We start from the raw sequence: 24,118 nt of genomic DNA, 5'->3' as shown, positions 1-24,118 counted from the left end.
CCAAGCAGCGCTCTGGGGTCACCATGAGGGAATCTGTGCCTTTGTTGTGTTTCAGGGCACTCCTGCACATGGCACACTGGGTGGGGCTCCTCACTCTCCCGGCTCCCCGTTCATCTGTAAGATTTTATATGGTAAGAGAGGGAGGAGGGTTATAGGTGAAATGCACCAAGAGCCTTCACACTTAAACATCCTACACGCCGAGGCTAGCCTAACACCCTCCGGGCCCAGAAAAGCCCATCTCTCTAGTCACGTCCTTCTGAGCTTGCTTGACCCTAACTGGGTTCATCTCTTGTCAACACCACAGAAGATGGAGCTGGCAGCTTATCCCAGATGCTTCTCCACTGCCCTCTGGCCTCGTCTCTCTTCCCCTTGGAAGCTACTGAGGCCTGCGGGTGTGAGCTGGGAACAGTGATAAAGGCAGCCACACTGCACCCTCACTCGTGGCCTGACCCCTTGGATCACCAGGCTGACATGGCAATAACATGACACATGAGGGCTGACAGCCAACCACATCAGAGAGAAACAAATCTGCAGCTCCTCACCTGGGGAAGTGGGGCGGCCTCATTTAGTCCTCCCTGGGAAGGAAGAAGGGCCTGCTCACTCAGACTCCCAAAGCTTATCCTTTCAGAGCGATTAGAGGGTGGCTCTGGTCTGCCTTTCACCAGGCGGGGACCATCCACCACAGGTCCTGCACGGGCATCGACCCCCCTTGTCTGGATGCACCTGAAGCAGTGGGGAGAGCATTCTCATTCAGGTGTGGCATTATTTAGGAAGCTGCTCAGCTAATGCCTTCATCTAGGGGTTCTCAACCGGGGGTCCCCAGACCTCCTAAGGCCCATAGATAGAATTCCAGAGGACAGAGCGATGTATACATTTAGATAAGAAAACAGCAGCATATTAACTTCCACTAGCCTCCCATGATCAGCGTAAGCAACAAGCCACAGCAGAATCATCAGGACCTGGCATTCCGTCACCCCGAGCGGTCGCAGGAGTCTCCCTCTCACGCTCCTGCTGCTGCATTACTTCCAAGTGTCCTATCCTATTTGAGATGATGGCAGCTATCAAACCTGCTGCTAGATTTTGTTAAATAATTCACTGAAGAAGCACATGTATTCCTGCATTTCAATATAATCAATGCCTTTTATAATCTTATGTATTTCATTTTATGAATTTAAAAACATTAAATTCTAAGGAAGGGTCCACAGACTTCGCCAGGCCACCAAACCAACCTCCAGGGAAAAAAAAAAAAATGAAGAACTCCCATCTAATCCAGATCTTTATCAGTAATGAAGCTGGTTTTTCAACTTCTATCTCCTGTGTGTTCCTTCTCAAATTGTAAAAAAAAAAAAAAAAGGAATATATTTCTTAGTCCCTTTAGTTTCCCAAAACTAGCCAAATAACTTGATCCCCATTCACTGTATACCCACCCATGTTTTTTCTACAGTAATTAATGCATCCACACACGTCCCTTCTATCATTTCACATTACTTCCTATTCAAACCTCCAAGGACTGTGTGGAAACATGACACTTTAAGTACCACAAACAGTAAACTCAGATAAATAACATTGCTATGTAAGGGTTTATCATTTACAAAATGCTGAGATGAAATACGCTAATTATCTAGCCTGTTATGATGACAAAAAGACGAGGCTTAGAACACTGAAAGCCAAACCACTAAAAGGCAGAGGCATACTCCAGCTCTAGATCCTATGCTTTTTTCCATAATAAATCTTTCCTACTTGCTGGGTCATTTCCCCATTGTGGTCTTTCTGAGGACGGTCCAGTTCTAGCTAATTTGAATAATGCCTCTGAATGGTTACTTGCACAGGGCTGTGTCTTGCAGCAATAACTACTTATCTCGGGTATCTGGGTAGAGCTCTGCCCTGAGGGACCCCAGGAAACAAGCAGCCCAAGAATGCTGAACTGAGTTGACACCTGGAGAGCAGAGACAGGCACACGGATGACCACTCACCAGCATGCAAGAGGGCCTTTCCAGCCACTCTCTTTGGTCTTCCCTCTTATATTTGAATTGCAGTCATCCCCCCTTATCCACAGGGGATACATTCCAAGACCCCCAGTGGATGCATGAAACCATGTATAGTACTGAACCCTACACACGCACACACGCACGCGCACACGCGCGCGCGCACACACACACATTTTTCCTATACATACATATGATAAAGTTTATAAGTTAGGCACAGTAAGAGAGTAACAACAATATAAAGTTTAATTTATAAGTTAGGCACAGTAAGAGAGTAACAACAACGATCATAAAAGACAATGAATTAGAACCATATACTGTAATAAAAGTTATGTGAATGTGGCACATTATTAAGTAAAATAAGAGTTACTTGAACACAAGTACTGTGATATTACCACAGTGGATCACTGGAGACTCTGAATAAAGGATGATTCACATCCAAGGCGGGACAGACTGGGCCAGTGTGAGATTTCATTCATGTGCTCAAAATAGCACACAATTTAAAATTTATAAATCTTTTACTTCTGGAATTTCCCATTTAAAATTTTCAGATTGCAGTTGACCGCAGGTAACGGAAACTTCAGAAAGTGAAACTGCAGATAAGGGGGAACCACTAAATTTCTTTAGATTTCTTTCCCCAAAGCACACCCTCAACTGCTTTATAATATGTTAAAAGCTGCTTTTCTGTTTCTGGCATATAATGTATCAGGAGACCTATGCTCCAACTGCCATGCCTACTTTAGGTAAGCATTTGTTTTTGTTTTGTTTTTTAATTGTCGTTTTTCATTTAATAAGTTGTCAGATGTTTGGTATGTATGGGTATGGAGCTGTTTTCAACCAAAGCAATGGCTGAAAACATCATATGACTGCGGTCAGCAGTTCCTCATGCGTAGCCGTGAGCTCACCTGGCCATGTATCACAGAGAAACAAACATCCCTGCATCAGTTCTCCACGTGTTTATGCTTTCTTTCAATCTGATACCGTTCTCCTACTCTCTCAACTTTCTGCTTGTATTTTAGCATTTAGTTACAAAATTTAAAAACTGTAATGTTATGGGTATTCTATGTCTGATAAAGTTCTTTGGTTTTTCTAAAAGAAATCTCTCTTCTATTTTATTATATTTTCTGGATAGCTACGTTCTCTACTTCATTCCAAAAAGGATTTTGGGTGGGTTTTAATTTAGTTTTTTTATCTTTTTAGGTGGCTTTATTTTGAAGGGTTTTTCCTCCCATTCAGAATCTGGATTCATTCAGATGAACTTAAGGTGTATTCACAAATCTGAAAGTTAATAGTTCTCCAAATCCCAGCAATATTAGGGTATTTGTTTTCAGCACTTTGGGGGTGCTCCTATGGAGTTACAGTAGTTCAAAAAGAATTCTAACTTTTCCATAGCATTCCGTTTCTATGGACTATTTGCTAATAATAATGTAGGAAAAAGTGAAACTACATCAAAGTCTTCTGCAAAGTAAAGGAAATAATCAACAAAATGAAAAGGCAACCTGTAGAATGGGAAAAAAAATTCCAAATCATGTGTCTGATAAGGGGTTGATATCTAAAATGTATAAAGAACTCATATAACTCAATAGCCAAAAGAACGAACAAAAAACCCCACAAACAATCCAATTAAAAAGGGGCAAAAACCTGAATAGACATTTTTTCCAAAGAAGATATACAAATGGCAAACAGGTACAGGAAAAGGTGCTCAACACCACCACTAAGCATCAGGGAAATGCGAATCAAAACCACGATGAGATATCATCTCACACCTGTTACTATGACTATCATCAAAAAGACAAGAAATTACTAGTGTTGGTGAGAATGCAGAGAAAAGGGAACTCTTGTGCACTGTTGGTGAAAATATAAACTGGTGCTCTGGAAAACAGTGTGGAAAGAGCTATGGAAAACGGTATGGAGGTTCCTCAAAAAATTAAAAATAGAATTACCATGTGATCCATCTATCCTACTTCTGGGTATGTATCCAAAGGAATTGAAATCAGTATCTTGAAGAGACATGTGCACGCCCATGCTCACTGCAGCATTTTTCAAGACAGTCAAGACATGGAAATAACTTAAGTGTCCATCAGTGGACAAATGGATAAAGAAATGTGGTATTTATATACAATGGAATATAATTCAGCCCTAAATAAGGAAATGCTGCCATTTGTAGCAACATGGATGAACCCAGAGGATATTATGCTAAGTGAAATAAGCCAGAGAAAGACAAATACTATATGATCCACTTATATATGGAATGTAAAAAAACAGAACTTACAGAAACAGAGTAAAATGATCAATAGCAGGGGCTTTGTGGGGGTGGGAGTGTGGGAGACAGGGAGATGCTGGTCAAAGGGTACAAACATATAGTCATGAGAAAGTTCTGAGAGTCTAATATATGGCATGGGAACTATAGTTAATAATACTGTAATGTATACTTAAAATTTGCTGAGAAAATAGATCTTAAGCATTCTCACCACACATATGCACGAAGAAACTATGTGAGGTGATGGATGTGTTAATTAGCTTGATTGTGGTAAATATTTCACAGTGAATATCAAAATACCACTGTGCACTGTAAATATATATAATTTTATTTGTCAATTATACCTCAATAAAGCTGAGAAAAAATACAGGAAAGCATTCTAACTTCTTCCTTATTGCTATGAATGCCCGAGTCATATCCTAACCCTGATGTGACAAGGTCTTCACACTGGTGTTCACGGACATTAATGTTTTAATGTGCTCCTGCCCTATCCTCTAATATCACTGTTTCTGCACTACTCTGGTTCCACTATACAATCTGACCACAGAATCCTGAGAGTGAAATGTGACGATGCCTGTGTAAGTTTTGCTGGAAGACTCTCAGAGGGAGGTAGTGAGCTCCTGGGAGCTCGGCCATCAAGGGGTGACAGCCATAAGCCCTTCAAGGCACCATGAGGTCAGGGGGTGCATGCTAGCAGGAAGCCGGGGTGCACTACCTATAATGCCATGTGAGATCTATCCCAGCACCCCGGGGAGAACGGGTGGCTGCCCTGGCCTCTCCTGGCCCAGGCCCACACTTACTCAGCACTTTATATAATTTCACCTGCATAGAAACCCCACAAAATAGGTCTTGTCATCTAATTTTAAAAGAAGAAAAAAGCAAAGGCTTTGAGAGGTTAAGTAACTGGTCCCAAATCATAATCTAGAAATTAGAAAAGGTCGGTTTTGAGCCATCATCTGAACTCTAAAGGTTGAGCTCTTTCCATACTAACTGCGGGCTCTGTTAAAACAGAAAGAAGAGTTTTCATGTAGACTATAGGCATACCTCGGAGACACTGTGGGTTCGGTTCCAGACCACTGCAATAAAAAGTATCACAATAAAGCAAGTCCTAATCTTTATGCTGGTAGTAGGTCTTGCCTTCAATTTGTAAAAAACACATCTGTGATGCAAAAACCTATCCATGGCCTCCAAAATAATGACAACTGGCAGGAAAACTTTCTTCTGCTAGAAACTAGAAAATGGACGAATATTTTTAACTACAGTCAAGGGGAGGCTAGCCAAAAATACGAAGTAAAAATAGCCAATAAATACATACACACAAATTCATCATAACAAAGAAATGGAAATTTGGTGCATTTTGCACCAAATTAACAAGGAAAATGTTAGCCTGATTAGGATTCCTTACATTTGATACGGATGAGGGAAATGGACACTTTCAATACACTGCTAGTGGGAAAGTTGATGACACTTACTGCTAAGTTACCAGAGGCTGTGTCCAGAACATTCTACATGTGCACATGTCCTCTGACGTGCGTTTATACTACGTTACTAACCACTGGGTGTGTGAACGGGTACTCATCGCAGTACTGTAGACTAGAGAATGCAGGTCTTCTACAAAGTCCAGCAGCAGGGAAATAACTCAGCCATGGTACAGCACTGCTATGGGCCACTACGTGGTCACGAAAAGTAACACAGACTTTGTAATACCTGAAAATTTTAAATGCACATACGCTAGTAGAAAATTTGATACAATTTAAGTGACCATCAAGAAGGCATTTTTTTAAATTAGTTAAGGTACATCCATACAATGGAAGACTCAGCTATTCAAAAGAATTAACTCCATATGGAAGAAAAATGACTAATCTAAAAGACTCAAAAGTGAACAAAGCAAATGCAAAACAGTGCTACCACTTGTGTAGAAAGAAAACAATAAGAAATGTTTCTAGAGACATGTAAACACGCACACACACACTCATGCTACTAAGAAGCGGCTGCTCTAAGAGAGAAACTGGGCCGTAGGGAACACACTGGGAAGGAAATATGTTTCCTCCATTTGTACCTCTGAATATCCTCCCGTGTGCTCCTCTGTCTTGTCTGTACTTTTCAAACTACCTGCAATGAAATACATTACTTCTATGATCAGATTAAAATATTACTTAAATTGATGGGGGCGGGCAAGCAGGTGCATTCATTACAGGATATACCATATATTGAGGCATGTAAGGAAAAAGAGAAAATAAGAATTCTTATACAAATGGCTTATTTTTGTAAAATGAAACAATGGAAAGATAATCCAGAAGCCAACCTAACAGTTACTAGAGAGACGGGTGTAATGGGTACAAGGAAGGATCAATGTCTATGCTTCATTGATAGTGTTAATTACTGAATCCTAACAACGTTTGACATATTTAAAAAATAAAGGTAAATCAAAAAAGGGGGAAGGTATCATCCAACTGGAAACAAACTGAACAAATGAGCCCACTGTGTAGCGTATGGACACCGTTCAGAGAAAATAATTAAACTCTGACTGCACGTGTATATTCTGACCCCGTAACAGTTGAGGGATACAGTCTAAGAGTAAAAAGAAATGCAAGCCCAGACAGGCATATCTGTAGAAACTGAAAGTAGACTAGTCATTACCAGGGACCGGGGGGGGACAGGGACTGAGAAATGACTGTTAGGATGTACAGTTTCTTTTTGAGGTGATGAAAATGTTCTTTAATTAGATAACAGTAAAGATTGTACAAATCTGTGAATATACTAAGGATCACTGAATAATAACAACTTAAAAGGGTGAATTCTCTGGTACATAAATTATATCTCAATAAAGCTATTATTGAAAAAAATTGCTAAGAAATCTTAAACTTTACTCAACAGTTTTACTGTTAATAGGAATACTGGTATTACATTTTTTAACTTATTTGGTGTCTATTTTAAGATAAAGCATAAAGTAGATATGCTGTTATAAAGAAACACGATTTTTAGTAAAAGAAAAAAAGAAGAGCTAAAACAAAAAGGCCCTGTAATATTATATTTTATCTGGATATTTCAAAATGGACTCAAACTAACTACTTCATGGGAATAAGTTTGTTTCCTCCCCCAGCTCTGTCCCCTGCGAGGCCTAAAAACAATGTCCTTCCAGCATCAATAAACATACCAAGTGCCCAGACCTCGGTTCAAAATTCCATTTCCTCACAAAGGCAGCAATGGCAGGTCTGGGCAGGGGGCAAAGGGTAAACAGGACTGAAAGCAAGAACACACACAAGACCTGTCCCCGCAGCGCTGGAGCCCTCCCTGGCCAAATCCAGGATAATTTCAGCACACAAAAAAATAAAGAATAACTTGATAATACACGAAGTAAATATAATCCTTAACTCCATAGTGATACTGCAAAGAAATAGAAAGATAGACAAAAACCCATTCTTTGAAAAGGAATGATAAATAGTAAATGTAAAAGAAGCCACAGAATGAGACAAACACAACTCTGTAAGAACCACTGAAATGCTCGACAAAGGTGAGGCCCACCAGAGAATGCTAAAATCTCATGGCGGAAGGTTGCTGAGAACAAGATATCCATGTGGTATATCATATCCTGCAGGTTCTTAATAATCATGAAAAGGAAATAAACATCTCTACAGCAGAGAAATCTGGTGGCCATCCCCCAGCCAAGTAGTCAAACTTAACGCCACTAAGTCAGACAGCCTGACACTGTGGCCCCAGAGGGATGCAGTGTGAAGTCCACGGTACCATTGATGAAATGTTCCCACCAATCAGCCTTGAGACCTCACTTCCAGTTACAGGAAATACAGGAGAAAGAACAACTTAAATGACACTGCAAAGAAACGGACAAATCCAAAATGTGGGATATTCAACAAAATTTGGTCTCTTCAAAGAGTCAATGCCATAGGGAAAAATACACTGTGGTAGATTAGAATCCTAAAAAGAACGGTGTAATATTATTCAGCCTTAAAATAAGAAGAAAATCCTATCACACACCACCATACAGTTCAACCTTGAGGACACTGTGCTAAGTGAAATAAGCCAGTCACAAAGAACAAATACTGCACGATCCCACTTATATGAGGTTCCTAGAATAATCAAAATGATGTAAGTAGAAGTAGAATGGTGGTTGCCAGCAGCAGGGAGGAGGAAATGGAGAGCTGTTCATTGGGTGCAGTGTTTCAGCTCTGCAAGATGAAATAGCTCCGGGCTCTGTTACACAACAGTGTGAACGTAGTTTGTGCTACTGAGCCGTACACATAAAAACGGTTAACATGGTGAATGTTATGTTACATTTCTTACCACTACTGAAAAAAAAAAAAAAAAGCCTAAGAAGACACAACATCCAAATGCAACACATGAATCTGATTGGATCCTGGTTTTAAAAAAAGCTATAAAAATGTACTAGGACTAATGGAGAAATCGAACTAGGGACTAGGTAACTGATAATATTAAGAAATTATTGCTAGCTTTATTAGGTTTGGATTATGTAGAAAACCATCCTTATATTCAGGAGTTGCATGCAAAATAGAGAAGTCTGCAACATATGTTCTCATGGTTCAACAACAATAAAATGTGTATTTTGTGCACACACAAATACACCTACTACTCCCATATAAAGAAGCAACGATAGCATAATTATAACATTCTTGAATCTATGTGGTGAGTATAAGTTTCTTTAGCTTTTCTGTATTTTTGAAAGTTTATATAATATTGGACATTTCTGTTTATGAAAAGTACATAAAGATTATTTTGTGAGGAACACTCCCCTTTGAATTTATTCTAAATCTGGTTCCCACCAGATTTTAAAATAGCTTCAGTGGTTGGGTATTCGTGTGATGAAGTTCTGATCACTATCCCTGTCAATGTAATTTGCAGTTAAATTAAGTTGGCTTTACAGACCCAAAGACAAAGGAAGATCAAATTTTTTAAAAGTGTTTTCCTACCAGTGCACTTGATTCCCATTCACATGAAAATTCACATTCCATTCTTCATCTCCACGCAAAATAAAATTTTTTCAGGTAGGTTAAGAAGCCAGCACGCAGCAAAAATCAAACAAATCAACAAACACCAAAGCTACACTAGATAGGATGCTGGTGGTAGGACAAGAAAAAAGAGCAGGAAGAAAATCTAGCAAACGTAACTCAAGAGATAATAAAATTGTTATAAACAGAAATGGAAAGAAAGTGAATCCTGGAATGCAAGAAGACAGAGGCAGACGTCTACAAAGAAAGCCAACGGAAAACAGGAGGAATGCATGGGGAGAGAGAATGGGGAACAGAGAAATACCACTGTAGGACCAAGGGAAAAGGAGCCGGAGAACACTGGGAAGCAGAGATTTGGGGTCTCATACTATGTATCAGCCTTCGAGACAGGTTCGGCAAGCTGGCAGTAACCCAGGAGCTCAGAAAAGCACATTACCTTAATAGTAATGTAGTTTTTCAGTGATTTGGACATTTTTTCTTCTTCACCTTTCACGTGCAAATGCCCTGAAACAAAAACAAAGTCATTCATTCTGAATTGGGTGGGAAGAAAGGGACTCCTCCACCCCATCTGCAGAGGGGAAGATGGTGAAGCGGGTGCTTCTCCAATAGATGACTGAGTCACAGGGCTGGGACTGTGGCCACCGCAGGGACACGGAAGAAACAATAAATGCTGCATTCTCTAATATACAAATACCCGTGTATATGTAGATATAAGATTCCCCCCAAATCTTCACCCACATCCGACCCTTCAGAAGGTACCCACAGCTTCGTTTGTTCTAGGGAGTCAAGTACACCCAGTCCCACGGTGGCTCATAGATGGGCACCGTTGACTCAAAACCCAGAGAAAGACAGATGAACTGTGGCACTGGCAGAAACAGTTAACTTTCTCGCTTTCCTATAACTTAGAAACAATGATGTAACTGACTCAACACGCGAAGAAAAGACAAACCTCTGGTTTTTCAAATCAGGTTCAGGGCAATAAAAGCTTGTTTACAGGGGGTTCAGACCTGCAGAGCTTGCAGGTCTCTGAGAATGATTAGATTTTCTGTTGTGGTTGGTTTCAGATTTCTCAACACCTTGGTATTATTCGCCCCCATGTATGTGAAAGGCCAGAGGAAAATCAAACTCATGTCAGAAACTTCTCAGTCTGAGCCTGGAATTCATCCTGGGCTTTATTTTTATGAGGTTCATTCAAAGAGAGGGCCTTGGCTTTCCTCACAGAAGATTCTTCTACTTTTTCTGACAGTTCAGAAACAAAACTTGGCTCCAGCTTTTCTGAGAACTGGTTAAAATGTGGCTACCAAAAAGAAATATCACCTTGAATATGTAACTCTATCTAATGTGTCATGTACATCAAGCACAATTAAAATTTTTTAATTGACAATATCTGGAAAACTACAATCTGACTACCTAACTCTACCTTCTAGCCATTTACTTCAGGAAAAAAAAAGTATTAATGTAAAGATATATGTACTCCATGTTTATCGCAGCATAATTCACAGTGACCAACACATGGAAACTACCTAAGTGTCCTTCGATGGGTGACTGGACAAAGAAGATGTGGTAATATATACAATGAAATACTATTCAGCTATAAAAAAGAATAAAATATTGCCACTTGGGACAACATGGACAGATCTTGAGAGTATCATGCTAAGTGAAAAAAGTCAGATGGAAAAGGACAAGAACCATATGACTTCATTCATATGTGGGATATAAAGCAAAGTAACAAATCAACAAACAAAACAAGCAAACAATCTCACAGACACAGACAACAGTGTGATAGTTGCAGAGGGGAAGAGAGGAGGGGGGAGGATGAACAGGGTAAAAGAGGTCAAATATATGGTGACAGAAGGAAACTAAACCTTGTGTAGTGAGCACACAATGCAATATACAGGTGATGTATTATAATATCGTACACTTGAAATTTACATATTAACCAATGTTACCCCAATAAATAATTTTTTTTTTTTAAGTATTAATTCTCTTGTGTGTCAGGAGAAACTGCTATTTCTCCAGGACAGGGCAAAAAGTGGAACGAAGAAGATTCCAGTGCCTTAATAGATGGAAAAGTCAGAACAAAATCTTTCCCATTCCCACATTTATAGGTAAATAAGACCTAATGTTTTATAAACACCGAACTCATCATTAACTGACAGAGGCTGAAGAAGTGAGTGTTCATACTGCTACGAGTTACCTTTTTGATCCTTAGAGTCACAGTTCACTCAAGAGCACATTGTATTTCACAGGGCTCACTGCAAACCGTAACTCAGCAAGAGCATTAACCGATGAAGTATCTGTGGAGGGATCAAGCTTTAACTTGCCAGGTGGTAAATATAATGATGATTTGTTCCCGAATCTGAGACGAAGGATAGGAAAACCTCCTTCACAGCTCCTCGGACCTTGAAGATTTCCTCTCCATCTGGGCTCTGTGCTCATTTATTCTCTAATTGTGTTACACTCACAAGTCCTCATGCCAAAGGGGAGAGACTTTATTTCACACAACTTCTGAAGTGAAGTGTAGGCACCTGATTGTGGAACTAGCTGGATCCCCGGAGGGTCATTTCTGAAGCATTCTCCCTCCTAGGCAGTGCCTACCTTCCCTGCCCCCATCGGCACCAGCTGAAAATGGATCATTGGGTTTCTGTCCTTCTACTTAGGGAATTTGCCCAGCAAGGCATATTGTTGGCAGGAATAAAGTGGATTTTGGCTACTGCTGAGTTCTACCCAGGGAAACAAAGTAGAATACCAGAAAACAGCTCTCACACCATAAATAGCAATTCAGCCAACTTTGTTTCTGCTTTTTTTTTTTTTCCAGACTACTTTAAGGCAGTATAGAAGTGAGCTAGTCGTCATGGAATGGAGATGCTCGTTCCTGGGGCGCCCTAAGGGCACACAGTGATGATGGGGGTGACTCCCAGGAGAGGTTGGGGGTATAGAAGACAGTACGGTAAGTGCACTCTGGGTAAGCAGCCTCATCAGTACTGCAATGGGGAAAAGCCACACGAGCTCTCACCACAGACTTTAAGCAGCCTACTGCATGTTATAAAATTGGAGCATCTCTGCATTTAATACTACCTCACTGGGGAAACCTAATTTCCTTAATTCAAGAACTAAAAGAAATGGTATTTGTTAGTGCACTGTGTTTTAGATGTTGATTATCTGCATCTCCCAACCCTACCATGCCAAAAAGTTAATAAAACCAGTTCATTGTGGCCCCACGACCATTGTCAAAATCTAGACATGTGAATCTTTCCATGCATCAAGGGCAATTCCAAAATCGCTATGCTCAAAACATGCTTATTTCACAATCCACTTCTGAGAACGGGATGGCTGGTGTAACGATGTTCTTTGAATAGTGAAATGGGAGGCAGTGTTATTAGCGGATGACAGATATATATGGCAACAATATTATAGCTCAAAATCGGCATATTCGTAATAGATTACGTCATACTATTTGACGTTCCTTAATAGTTTTATTTGTAAGAAACTTATAAAGAACAACACTATAAAACATTTTCCATATTGTCAGTTCATATTTCATTTCCAAAAAGGTAGACTCATTCCCACCCAAGTAAGTTCATTTCCAACTGATGGAAATTCAAAAACAATTTAGGAAACAACTCCATTTCTTGACCTATTAGCTGATCTATGTTACTTCTAAATGTTTCACCAATAAAGACAGAATTAATAGAATTGAAACAGAAGAAATTAATCTGAAGTCATTACTTACCAGAATGTAGAAAATAATTTCCCCATTGCTTGCACTGATGAAAGACCTCACACTGTGCAATTTCGTTTTCATGGTGCGGAAAAGCTAGATCTATCCCACCTGAATGGATATCCAGTTGACTTCCAAATACCAAACTGTAAGACACAGTGCAGAGCTGTGAACCAATTCAATAAACACATTTCTCCAACCACATTTTATATTTAATATTTCCAGCTTTTATGCAATGAATAAACTGGATCTTAGTTTTCAATCAATATGCATGATAATTTAACTGATTGATACAAACAGAAACTGAAATTCTGTTTTAACTTTACAAAATCCCTAATTCATTAGCTTTTCCTCCCAGTAAAGAGACTTAATTCTCTGCTCCAGGTATATGGTTTTTAAAAACTTACAGTAGGTAGAGTTTAGTGGTTTTCCAACTTTAACAAAAGAGAACTATAAAATCAAGAGAATTTTTAATTTGGATTTTGAAAATTTAACTATTTAGTGATCATATATGAAAAACAAGGTTGCAGAATTTAAATAATGCACTTCAGCTGTTAGCATTTCTGCTATAATGCTAGGCTACGCATTTCCTGGGAAACCTCATGTCCTAAAAACTGCACACGAAAACAGGACTGATGGGTACTGTGAAGCTAGCCAGACCATTCAAAGCCTGTGTAGCTCTCACCAGAGCACCTGCAAAAACAACCTGTACCAGCATGAACAGTCCAGGTCGGCTAGTGGCTGCTTTGGAGGACACTGAAAATGCAAAAATTGATTAATTAAAAACACAATAGTCAGCACAACCAATGGAAATGCTGGTTTGTGAGGGCTGGGGTGATGAGGCCACCTCCCCCAGTAGACAGAGAGGCTGATGTGTAGACCTTTGTGAATTTTTCTAATAATGGTTAAAAACAGACATTTCCAAAGGTGCGACAGCCTCACTAAGATCCCTTCCTGCTAAAGGCTGACTCTGCTCTCACTTGCCTCCTTCAGTCCAGAAAAAAGGCATATGTACCAGTCGTGCTTTAGATAAGTGGTGACAGAGACAGGCACAGTGGCTGGGTGGATTGTCCATTATTGTACATTCTTAGCAATGGGTTTTAGAGAAGGGATCTGGGCCACACAGCAGGAAGGAGCGGCGGGCAAGCGAGTGAAATTTCTTCTGTAGTTGCAGCCAGTCCCCAGCGCTAGCATCACCGCCTCAGCTCCACCTCGGATTGTCAGGCATTAGATTCTCATAGGAGCATGGTCCCTGGTGCCAAAAAGGTTGGGGACAGCTGTCTTTGAGAATCTCTTAGAGTCCTTGAAAGTCAAATGCTGTTCAGAAGAACGTGAGATGGCAGGGACCAGGATTGGGGAGGAGAGCACAGGGGCCTCATTTCTAACAAGTGATTCATTTTTACAAAGAGCTGAAGCAAATATGACAATGTTAAGATTTAATAAAGCTAAACTATGGGTCCACGGTGTTCATTATATTAGCCTCTATTCTTGTCCATACATTAGACCCATTTTAAAGTAAAAGAACACTGAGAAGGAAAAACAGACCATTTTCATTATTTAGATTTCAACAAAAATATTTAATGGTAACATTAGATTTAAAATTTATTAAATGTTTTCTACCGGCTTTAAAGAAATTATTTGAATCTAAAAAATAAATATCTTTTTACAACCCAACGTACATCCCACATTGCTGTTAAACCAACAAGTATTTATAAATACAGTATGACTGGACATAGTTGTTTTTAGTGAAAAGTTGGAACCATGCTTCATAGTAATAAAAGAGCTGGATGTCTCAAGAATTCCTGGATGTTTCCAGATGGACCCTACAGACAGCATCACAGGTGAGGGCTGCAGGGAGAGCTGTGGTAGAAGCCTCCTAGGTCTTAACTAGAATGAACAAAATCTGGATGAACAGGTGTGGAGGATGAGGCTTTCCAATCTGGTAGCAATCGGGTAAACCTACATGGGGCTGAAAACCAAACCAGTTTGGGGTCAGTGCATGGGGCAGGGTACTCTTACAGGCAATAATTACCCCAGCAAATGCACGCATTTATACCCAGCCAGAAAACAGCACCACAACCAATTTGAAGGTGACTGGGTGTACTGATCTTAAAATTTGGGGTAAGCTAGTAGATTGAAATTTTCACCTTAAGCATACTTTATGTTTCTAATTTTAAAAACGACTTAAATATCAAAATCTGAGTTAACATGAAACTAAAAACCCCTCACCTCCACAAACAGGAAATATACACACCAGGTTATTCCCTGCAGGTATCTGTAACAGCAAAATATTGGAAACAACTACATGCTTCTCCACAGGATACTGGCTAAATGATTGATGGTCTAGCCACACAGTATAGCACCATGAAGCCGAGAGACAAATGATGAAGACGAATTAACACGAGGGAACTCCCGAGATGGATTGCTACGTGAAAAGAGAACAGGACAGCATATGCGGCATGCTGCCTTTTGTACACTTTCTGTATAACACATACACAAGAAAAGGGATATCTGGCCACAGGCAGAACCATGGGAAGTGCCAAAGGAATGGTCTACAGAGGATATCAAAAAGAAAGTGGAGGAAGCCCCAGCAGGTATGCTGAAACCAGAAGAAAAGTTGTTTCGCAGAGGCCAAGGAAAGGGCAGGGACATCAGCTGCCTGTCACTGAGGTCACCAGTGACCTCAGGAAACCAAGCAGTAGCAGGTCACGTATAGACAGTGAGAAGAGAAGCAAACAAAAAAGGTCGCTGGAAATCAAGATCAGAGAGGGACCTGTGGTTATGGAGATTCCCAAGACAGAAGCAACCCGAGCATAGTGTTGCCCGAGGTGAAGAGCTGGTGGAAAAGCCAGACTGAAACCTAGGGAGCCAGAAATGTGGAAACGATGGGATCTGATCAAGAACCAGCTTTGGGGGTGAGGGTCTGTGGACTGAGAGAGCAGGTTAAGAGAAGGTAATTCAGTTCCCGGTTCCCAGGGCTCTGCCCTCGCCTAGACCCTGAGCAGAGAGATGAAGGCATACCTGGAACTGGCTTAAAGGTGATAGGAAATCAAGAACTGAACTGTCGAGTGGGCTTTTCTACTAAAAATAACAAGTGCTGATGTTGGAAAGATAAACATGCCATGTTTGTTTTGGTTTCCTTCTTACAGCCAGTCCCACTGGAGCGCTAGCTTTCTTTTCAAATCAGCTGCTTTGTGGGCTCTGGTGCCAGGATTAAACTTGCCCCATCTACGCCCTCTGCTGACCAAGTCAGGCATTGCTTGAGTTTTCCACATCACAAACACAGGAAGAACCCAAGAAAACCTTACCTTGAGATGGTAGAACATTCAATATGCCAGCCAGGTCTTCCATTTCCCCAAGGAGAGGCCCAAAACATCTCTTGGGGTTTAGCTGCCTTCCAGAGGGCAAAGTCACTGGCATGCCGCTTGTCAGAATCACCTGCCAATAATAAATGGTGGATCAACGGGAGAGAATCTAGAATGGACAAACCAACCCAAAATCACAAAACGGAGATGCAGGAAGCACTTCCCAAAGATTCTGTTCCTTCCTATAAGTAACCTCACATTTATCATTTATATGTTTTTCTCTTTCCCCACATGACGTTGAGAAGAACTAAATATTTTTACCTAAAATATGGCAGAAGCATGAGGTCTATCAGCAGTGAGGTCCGTTTCTGTAAGCTAAATAATGAATGAGCCAAGATTTCAAATACACATACAGTGATGCTTCTTTCTGAGGGGTGTTCTGAACTGAGCACTCATTCTTCCTTATTCTGCCTTGTGAGAAAGCTGTATTTATCAGTAACTGATTTTCAGAGTAACTTAAAAAAGTTATATAGAGTGAAAAGGAAAATTACCAGAGTATCAATCATATTCACAGAGTAAGGAGGCTCAGAAGAGGAAGGTTAGGACATTATTGAAAGCCATACAATGTGCCGGTACTGGGCTCTCTTTATATTCTAAAACTTGGAAGCAAACAAAAGCTCCCTCAGAAGTTGAATGGATAAACTATGGTACATCCAGACAGAGAAATATTATTCGGCACTAAAAAGAAATTAGCTATCAAGCCGTGCAAAGACATGGAAGAACCTTAAATGCATGTCACTAAGTGAAAGAAGCCAGTCTGAAAAGGCTACATTTTGCATGATCCCAACTACATGACAGTATGGAAAAGGCAAAACTATGGAGTCAGTAAAAAGTTCAATGGTTGCCACGGATATGGGGGCGGGGGGATTTTTAGGACAGTGAAACTATTCTGTATACCATAATGGTAGATACATGTTGTTATACATTTGTTCAAATCCACAGAATATACGACAAAAAGAGTAAACCCAAATGTACACTATAGACTCTGAGTGATAATGATGTGTCAGTACAGGTTCATCAACTGTGACAAATACCCCATTCTGGGTGGAATGGCTGTGCCTGTGTGAGGGCAGGGGATAAATGGGAAATCTCTGTACCTTCTGCTCAATTTTGCTGTGAGCCTAAAGCTGCTCTAAAAATAAAGTCTATTTAAAAAGTAAGTGTTGCTGATGCTAGAATATGTAAGTCTCAGAAACTCTTCCTCTGCTTCCATAAGACGCATGGCCATACCTCACAGGTGTGGATGATCTAGAGGTTTTCTGCTCTGCCTTCAGGAGAGCAGGAAGCTACTGATTGAGTAAAAGTAACAAATACCATTTCTGAGGAGTCAAATAAATGACACAGTTTATAAGGCAAGAGGATCATGCTTAAAGACAGAAATAACTTAAACAATTTTTCTTTTGGCTTTTACTTTTTTGTTGGGTTCTCTTAAATAGTACCCTTTTAAAATTATTTTTAATTTAGTTCTGCATACTTATTTCTTCTCCATCAAATGACTTTGATCTAACAAATCATTGGAACAGAAGAGAGTATAGGAATAGATACAGATACATTCGGAACATAATATATGGTGAAATACACATGGGAATTTAATGTATGGTAAAACATCTATAGGAATTTAGTATATGAAAAAATACTTTAGGAATTTGATATATGATAACAGCAAGATGGAGAAGAGTAGCAAAACACAACACCATGCAGAGAGTATCTCCAGAAGGAACCAGAAGAATGGCCCAATGTGCTGTCTCCAGGGAGAAGAACTGGAGGACCAGGCTGGCATGGGGAGGAGACGTGTCATATACTGTGCCAACCGTATATTCTACATGTCTTTTCTATTCGGAAAAACTGAATTAAATTTAAAACATGGCTGTGATCAACACTCTGGCACCATTACAACTTCTAAGAGAGTGGGGGGTCTCGGCTGAGCATTATAAAAACAGAAGCCAATATAGGAGGCCAAAAGTCACCCCACCTGGCTCTGCAAGAGGACTGGGGGCCGCACCGACGAGTTTGCCATACTTGTCTCCTCTCAACTGAAGATCAAAGTAGACGTTGCCTGTTTATAAAGGTAATTATGATTTCATAATTAAATGTCAGCATCTGTATAGCTTAATAGCCAATAAGTAATTAGAATTTAGACACAGAATATGGCATCTTCATTTGGTTCCTTTCACTATATTTTAAAATCAGAATTAACACCACCACTATTATTTTTTAAAAGTATTCATTTGGACACATCACGAACATCTGGATATAGAAGTGAAAACACAAGCATAAGTTCTGTATCAAATGTTGAGGCAATTCTTTTTAACAAGAAAAAAGAAAAGTGTCCCCCTCAGAGTCCTTCTTCCTCACTCAGAATTTATTAGTAAGCAATAATTACAAGCTAGGATAAACTGGTGAAAATGGGAGAAGTACTATGGGAGCTGCTTTCTATTAAGTCAGAATGTAAACAGTATCTAAAAATGTTTTAAGAGAGAAAGAAATTGCTCCTTTTAATGGAAGAAACATTTTCCCATACCTTTGTTATCAATTTGCTGAACAAACTGTTTCTTCATAAATAGTTCAAAGATCAATTACAATCAAACTTTGTGAAACTGACACGAAGTCCAAATTGAGTGTCAGCTAATTAAATTTATTTAAAATTGATTATCTATATCATTATTTAAAATTTACAATAAAGCACAGTAATAAAACAAACAGCATTGAGTCCCACAGTGTGTTCAGATGAGAATCTCTAAGCACCTCATGAGCATTAATCAGTTTATCCGGTTATGTGTTTTATTTCAAGTTACATGACAGAAAGAAAACAATTTCCTAAATTTTCTGGAACAAACTCCAGTTCAGTCACCTAAGCTCTTTAAAACAAGTTTTTCTTGGAAACAAAATCTAAATATAGCAAATAAGATAAAGCAAAGGACTGTGAGTCCCTCTGTGTGCATAGGCTATTGAGAAAGGCAACACACATTTCTGGGGGCCAGGAGGACCCTCGCATGTATCTGAGGTAGGACCATGAGAAAGGTGCTTACAGTCCAATTATTCCTATAAATCGTGTTCATTATCGTGCTTTGAAGTTTGTTATTGACTTACAACAAGCATTGTAATACTTGCATATCCTCAACCCTGAGCTGAGTACTTTAATGGGCTATTCACTAAAAGCAAGATTCTTCTGGTCCAAGAACTGACAAAAATTAATACACTAACAGCAGGCTAAGGCAGCATATGATTGGCTACCAAAAGGTACAGTACAGATATCAAAGCTGATAAAGGAAGCTCATTTTCAGTTACGGATGGTAAAGAAAACTTCCTGAGAGAGAGCAAACTTTGGTCAGGGTTTGGGGGATGGGCAGGATTTAGTTTTGGGAAGAATGACTGGAGAGGAGGAGGTATGGCTAAAAACCCTGAATCACAGAAGCAGCAAAACGCTGTGATGCCAATCTTTCTGTGAGGCCACCAAACAAAAAGCAGCAGATCCTAAGCCAACTAAGCTCCACCATAAGTTCCATGCTAATTCAGAAGACGGGGTGTTCTATAAGACAACTGGCATGTCTCTTCAGTAAGTCCATAATGAGGGGAACAAAGTGGGAGCTGTTTTAAAGAGACGGAAAGGACACAACCACATCAATCACAGAAGCAGCAAAACGCTGTGATGCCAATCTGTGAGGCCACCAAACAAAAAGCAACAGATCCTAAACCAACTAAGCTCCACCATGCTAATTCAGAAGACAGGGTGTTCTATAAGACAACTGGCATGTCTCTTCAATAAGTCCATAATGAGGGGAACAAAGTAGGAGCTGTTTTAAAAAGATTGAAAGGACACAACCACATTCAGTGAGCAACCTGGATTACATTAGGATGTGGGGAGGTGGGGGCCAACTGAGTAAACGTGAATACGCAGTGGACATGGGATGCTATTAGGGAACTGCCCAGTGTCTCAGGTCTGATAATGACTGGAGTTACACTGGGTGATGTCTTATTTAGAGATGCATGTTGAAGTGCCAAGGGCCTGAAATATTAGGATGTCTGCAGCTTTTATTGGTCATCAAAAAATAACATGCCCGTACAAAAAATGAATGTCTGCGGGCTCGTCCGTAACAAGGGAGTATGGGTCTTTAGTGGTACTGCTATTGTCCCCAGCTTTTTTTTATGATGAAAGACTGTAGTTGAAAGAAGACTGCGATGAATACCTGCACACCTACATGCAACAGTTGCTGGCATTCTGCCTTATCAAGACTAGCTCTCCAGATGGTCATCTCTCCTATGACTGAAAAATATTTTAAAAAAGAAATTACGCGACCATTTTGCAAAAACACAATAAGTATAAGAAAACTTCACATCGTTTTCACATAGGAAAAGACAGTAAAACATTTGGCACCTTCTAACACAAATGTGTGTCAAAGTCCTATTGGTATTATCCAGTGATCAGTTTTCATAACATAATCCCTACCTTTTGCTGTTGAATAAGCATGTCCATTAGCAATTATTCCTTCAATAAAAGAAATGATCTGAGGAATATTTTCAGTTACCCTCATGTACACTGTGGGTGGGAGAACCTAAAAGAAAGCAAAGGGGAGGTGACTATTTCTGTAGCTCAGAGGCGTAGGTCAGCCACATTGGATTTCATTGTCCAAGTTTCTTATCCTCGTGGCAAGAAGAATTGGGCTTTACCTTCAAGGCTGCCATATCTTGTTTAAAATCTTCTTCATAAAGACTGGCAAGAGAAGTGGGTGATATGTTCATCTGCAAAAAGATTAGATAAGCATATTAGGACGTCTGGAGTATGCACAACAGAACCACACAGAGGCATAACCAGCTCCAATGGCCGGAAGGGCTGAGCACATGGCCCTACCGTGGCTTGGCCTCAGTTTGGCACTGCCTGCTCATAAAAAGCATTTAATTTTAAATATCAAATTTATTCTAGTAGCTTAGCTAGTCAAAAAAGTTTGTTGACCCTATTTTCTAGTCAGAGAGAAAAAAAAAAAAAGAATAAACAATTCATGATTTCCATTACATAATCCAAAACAAGAACTAAAGCATACAAAAAAAACCCTCCATTTTTCTAGAACAAGGGCAAGCCAGATCAATGTATTCCACATAAAACCAGTAACTTGGGTTCCTAGCTTATCCTTTTCCCTTCTTTTGCTGCAGGCAAAGGAAAAGAAGTCAAAAATATATTAAAGAAAAAAAATCTCTAAGAAATATCTGAAAACAATATAGCACATGAAAATAGAGATTGTGATGGGTGTTCAATCCCATGGCTGGGCTCCTGGGGACAGGCAACCCTCCTCCCCACAAATGGACATTGAATTCTGAACTCAGGGCATTTGGGAGCATATACCTGCAGCCTCAGATTCTCAGAGTGGGCTGGCACACAGAAGTATTCCTTACTTTTCAACAGAAAAAATAATCCCAAGATAGAAGCATGACACTGTGACGTTCTAAAACTGAATCTGGCTTCATAATTGTTAACCTGTGAAGTGACCCTTAAGTCACTGGAACTCAACCAGCATCTGTAGCATCTGCTCTGTACTCCCCTTCCCTGCTTCTCAACCCTGAGAAACAGGGCTCCATCTTATGTTGAGAAAATTTCAGCTCCAGAATAGTAAGAAACTTCCTCAAGGAAAACACTTCCTTGAACCCTATCACTATGAAGCCCATGTTCTTCCCAGCCCAGGGTCCTAAAACAGCAATCATCCTAGAAACTGTGACCAATGAACATGTACTGAAGAAATAAATCTGGTGAACGAAGTGTTGCTGCCCGAGTCTTTCTGGCTGTGCTGTCTTGGCCAAGACAATAAAATTCTGCGCCCTTAGGCTTTCTTTGCAACACGGTGATAATCCCACCTCACTGTCCCTTAGGTTGTTATGAGGATTCAATGCGCAATGGGAAAGCCAATGTTATAAATAGAAAATACATTAATATCACTATTAAAGAGACGAAATGCCTAGTACCCAGACATAGCTTAGTGATCAGTACGTATTAGTCCTTTTCCTGTGGTGTAGCTTTGTGGCAAAACAGACCTCCTAAAAAAGAAATCAGTTAACATATCTATCCAGAGGATGAAAGCCCAACCAAACAAAAAAGCTAAAAATTCAGTGTTACCTTCCACTTCAGAAGTTTCAAATACTATGCAATTTTAGACGTACAGGCCAGCAGGTTGCTTGTATTTATTTATCTGTAATTTTCATTTTCTGCACAGGAAATTCACTCCCAGGAACTCAACTGACATAAAGGGTGTCCAGGACAGCCTCCCTCCTACAAGGCAAACACTATCACCAGTTGTCTCAGGAGTATGACTGCTGTCATACGAGCATTTGTATTCTCTTCTTGAATGTAGCACCCTGCACACATAGCCTGAACCTGGCGTCCTTCCCTATCAACAATGTTCCAGAACTGTCTTCGAAAAGCACACTGAGCCGGCACCTTCCCTTCAAAGGCTGTCTGCCTTCCATCCCACAGACAATTCATCAGCCCTCTCCAATTATTTTCCCATTTTTTTCTGTGATACACATGTCTACACACACGATTGCACACGTCACTTCCCACAGGGGAAAGTACATTTCTAAGCTGTAGACCGAGACATGAAACCACTGGTCAGAGGATACTTGCTGGCTACTGCCAACTGCCTTCCTCAGAAGCTTTACCCATTTGAACCTGACCGGCAGTGCACGCAGGTGTCTATTTCCCACAGTCTTACCTGCACAGTGCTAACAAACTTCTAGACTTTGTCAACATGACAGCTAAAAGATGCTTTCGTGCTGTAATTTTCACTCGTACGTCTCTTATTTTGAGTGAGCTGGAATATGGCACATGTTTAGGAACTATCTATATTAAACGATCTGTAATTACCCATCTTTCTATTGAGTTATAGATCTTTTCATACTGGTGTATAGGAAGTATTTTTATATGAAAGAAATTAACCTTTTATTTATGATAGGAATTTCAATGTTTTTTTGGTTTTTTTTTTCAGTGTTTCAGCTTTATGGTTACTTTATAGCATGTAGAAAATTTCATTTTATATTTAGCAATCTTTTATTTCTCAATCTTTTCTCATAAATGGCTTCTGGGTCTGAAAACAAACTTTAAAAACCTTCCCCAATATGAGGCTGTAAAAAGTGCCCCAAGGTTCTTTTAGTAATTTGTGGTTTCATTTCTTTTATATTAAACCTCTGCTCTGCCTCAAATTTGGTTGTGAGGCATATATCCAACTTTGGTTTATTTTTTTTCCCCAGATGGTTACCCAACTGTCAATACTTTTTACTGAATAATTCATCTGTCTCCCCACTGATTTGAAATGCCATATTTATCATAAAACAAATTTCTATTTATTGTGTCTATTTCTGGACTTTCTAGTGTGTTCCATTATCTGTCTATTCATATATCTACAACATTTAATTTCACAACCTTCCGACACAGAAAGTAGATCGGCCAAATGCTCAAGACAGGGCAACAGGGAGGCCAGGAGGGCGACATGACGACAGGCGGAGGAAACTTTCAGGGGCGACGGAGATGTTCGTCATCTCGACACTGGTGATGGACTCACAGGTATGCGAGTTACTAAAACCACAAATTACTAAAAGAACCTTGGGGCGCTTTTTACAGTCTCATATTGGGGAAGTCTTTTTAAAGTTTGTTTTCAAAAACTTTAGAGTGCACACAATATGCCTTGTGTGCCCTACATGCAATTTATTGTGGGTCTTTCTACCTCAAAAAAGCTGTGCAAAAAAAAAAGAATCCAAGAAAACAAAAAATTTCCTATAGCTTTTAAAATATGTTTGAATATTTAGTAGTGCTGCTCCTC

At 39.9% G+C, this 24,118-nt stretch overlaps 1 protein-coding gene across 3 annotated transcripts in view; it reads right to left on the bottom strand.

Moving 5' to 3' along the window:
* CARS2 (cysteinyl-tRNA synthetase 2, mitochondrial) overlaps positions 1-24,118 on the bottom strand; it is a 39,117-nt gene that overhangs the window by 6,614 nt on the left and 8,385 nt on the right. Inside the window, exons 2-8 of one of the 3 annotated variants that reach the window (XM_025044968.1) lie at positions 22,420-22,572; positions 20,985-21,056; positions 20,764-20,869; positions 18,289-18,372; positions 16,260-16,389; positions 12,964-13,097; positions 9,667-9,734 (exon numbers count right to left, since the gene is read on the bottom strand). In XM_025044968.1, coding sequence (XP_024900736.1) covers positions 9,667-9,734; positions 12,964-13,097; positions 16,260-16,389; positions 18,289-18,372; positions 20,764-20,869; positions 20,985-21,056 — 594 coding nt within the window. In that variant the 5' untranslated portion in view covers positions 22,420-22,572. Of the gene's footprint in view, positions 1-9,666; positions 9,735-12,963; positions 13,098-16,259; positions 16,390-16,577; positions 16,724-18,288; positions 18,373-20,763; positions 20,870-20,984; positions 21,057-22,419; positions 22,573-24,118 lie in introns of those variants that run through there. The other 2 variants (XM_006909362.3, XM_025044969.1) reach the window with 2 other exon arrangements.

This window comes from Pteropus alecto, unplaced genomic scaffold (assembly GCF_000325575.1).
Source record: "Pteropus alecto unplaced genomic scaffold, ASM32557v1 scaffold13, whole genome shotgun sequence".
NCBI lineage: Eukaryota > Metazoa > Chordata > Mammalia > Chiroptera > Pteropodidae > Pteropus > Pteropus alecto.
Note: the sequence above shows the minus strand (reverse complement) of the source record. Positions and strands in the feature narration are given on the sequence as shown.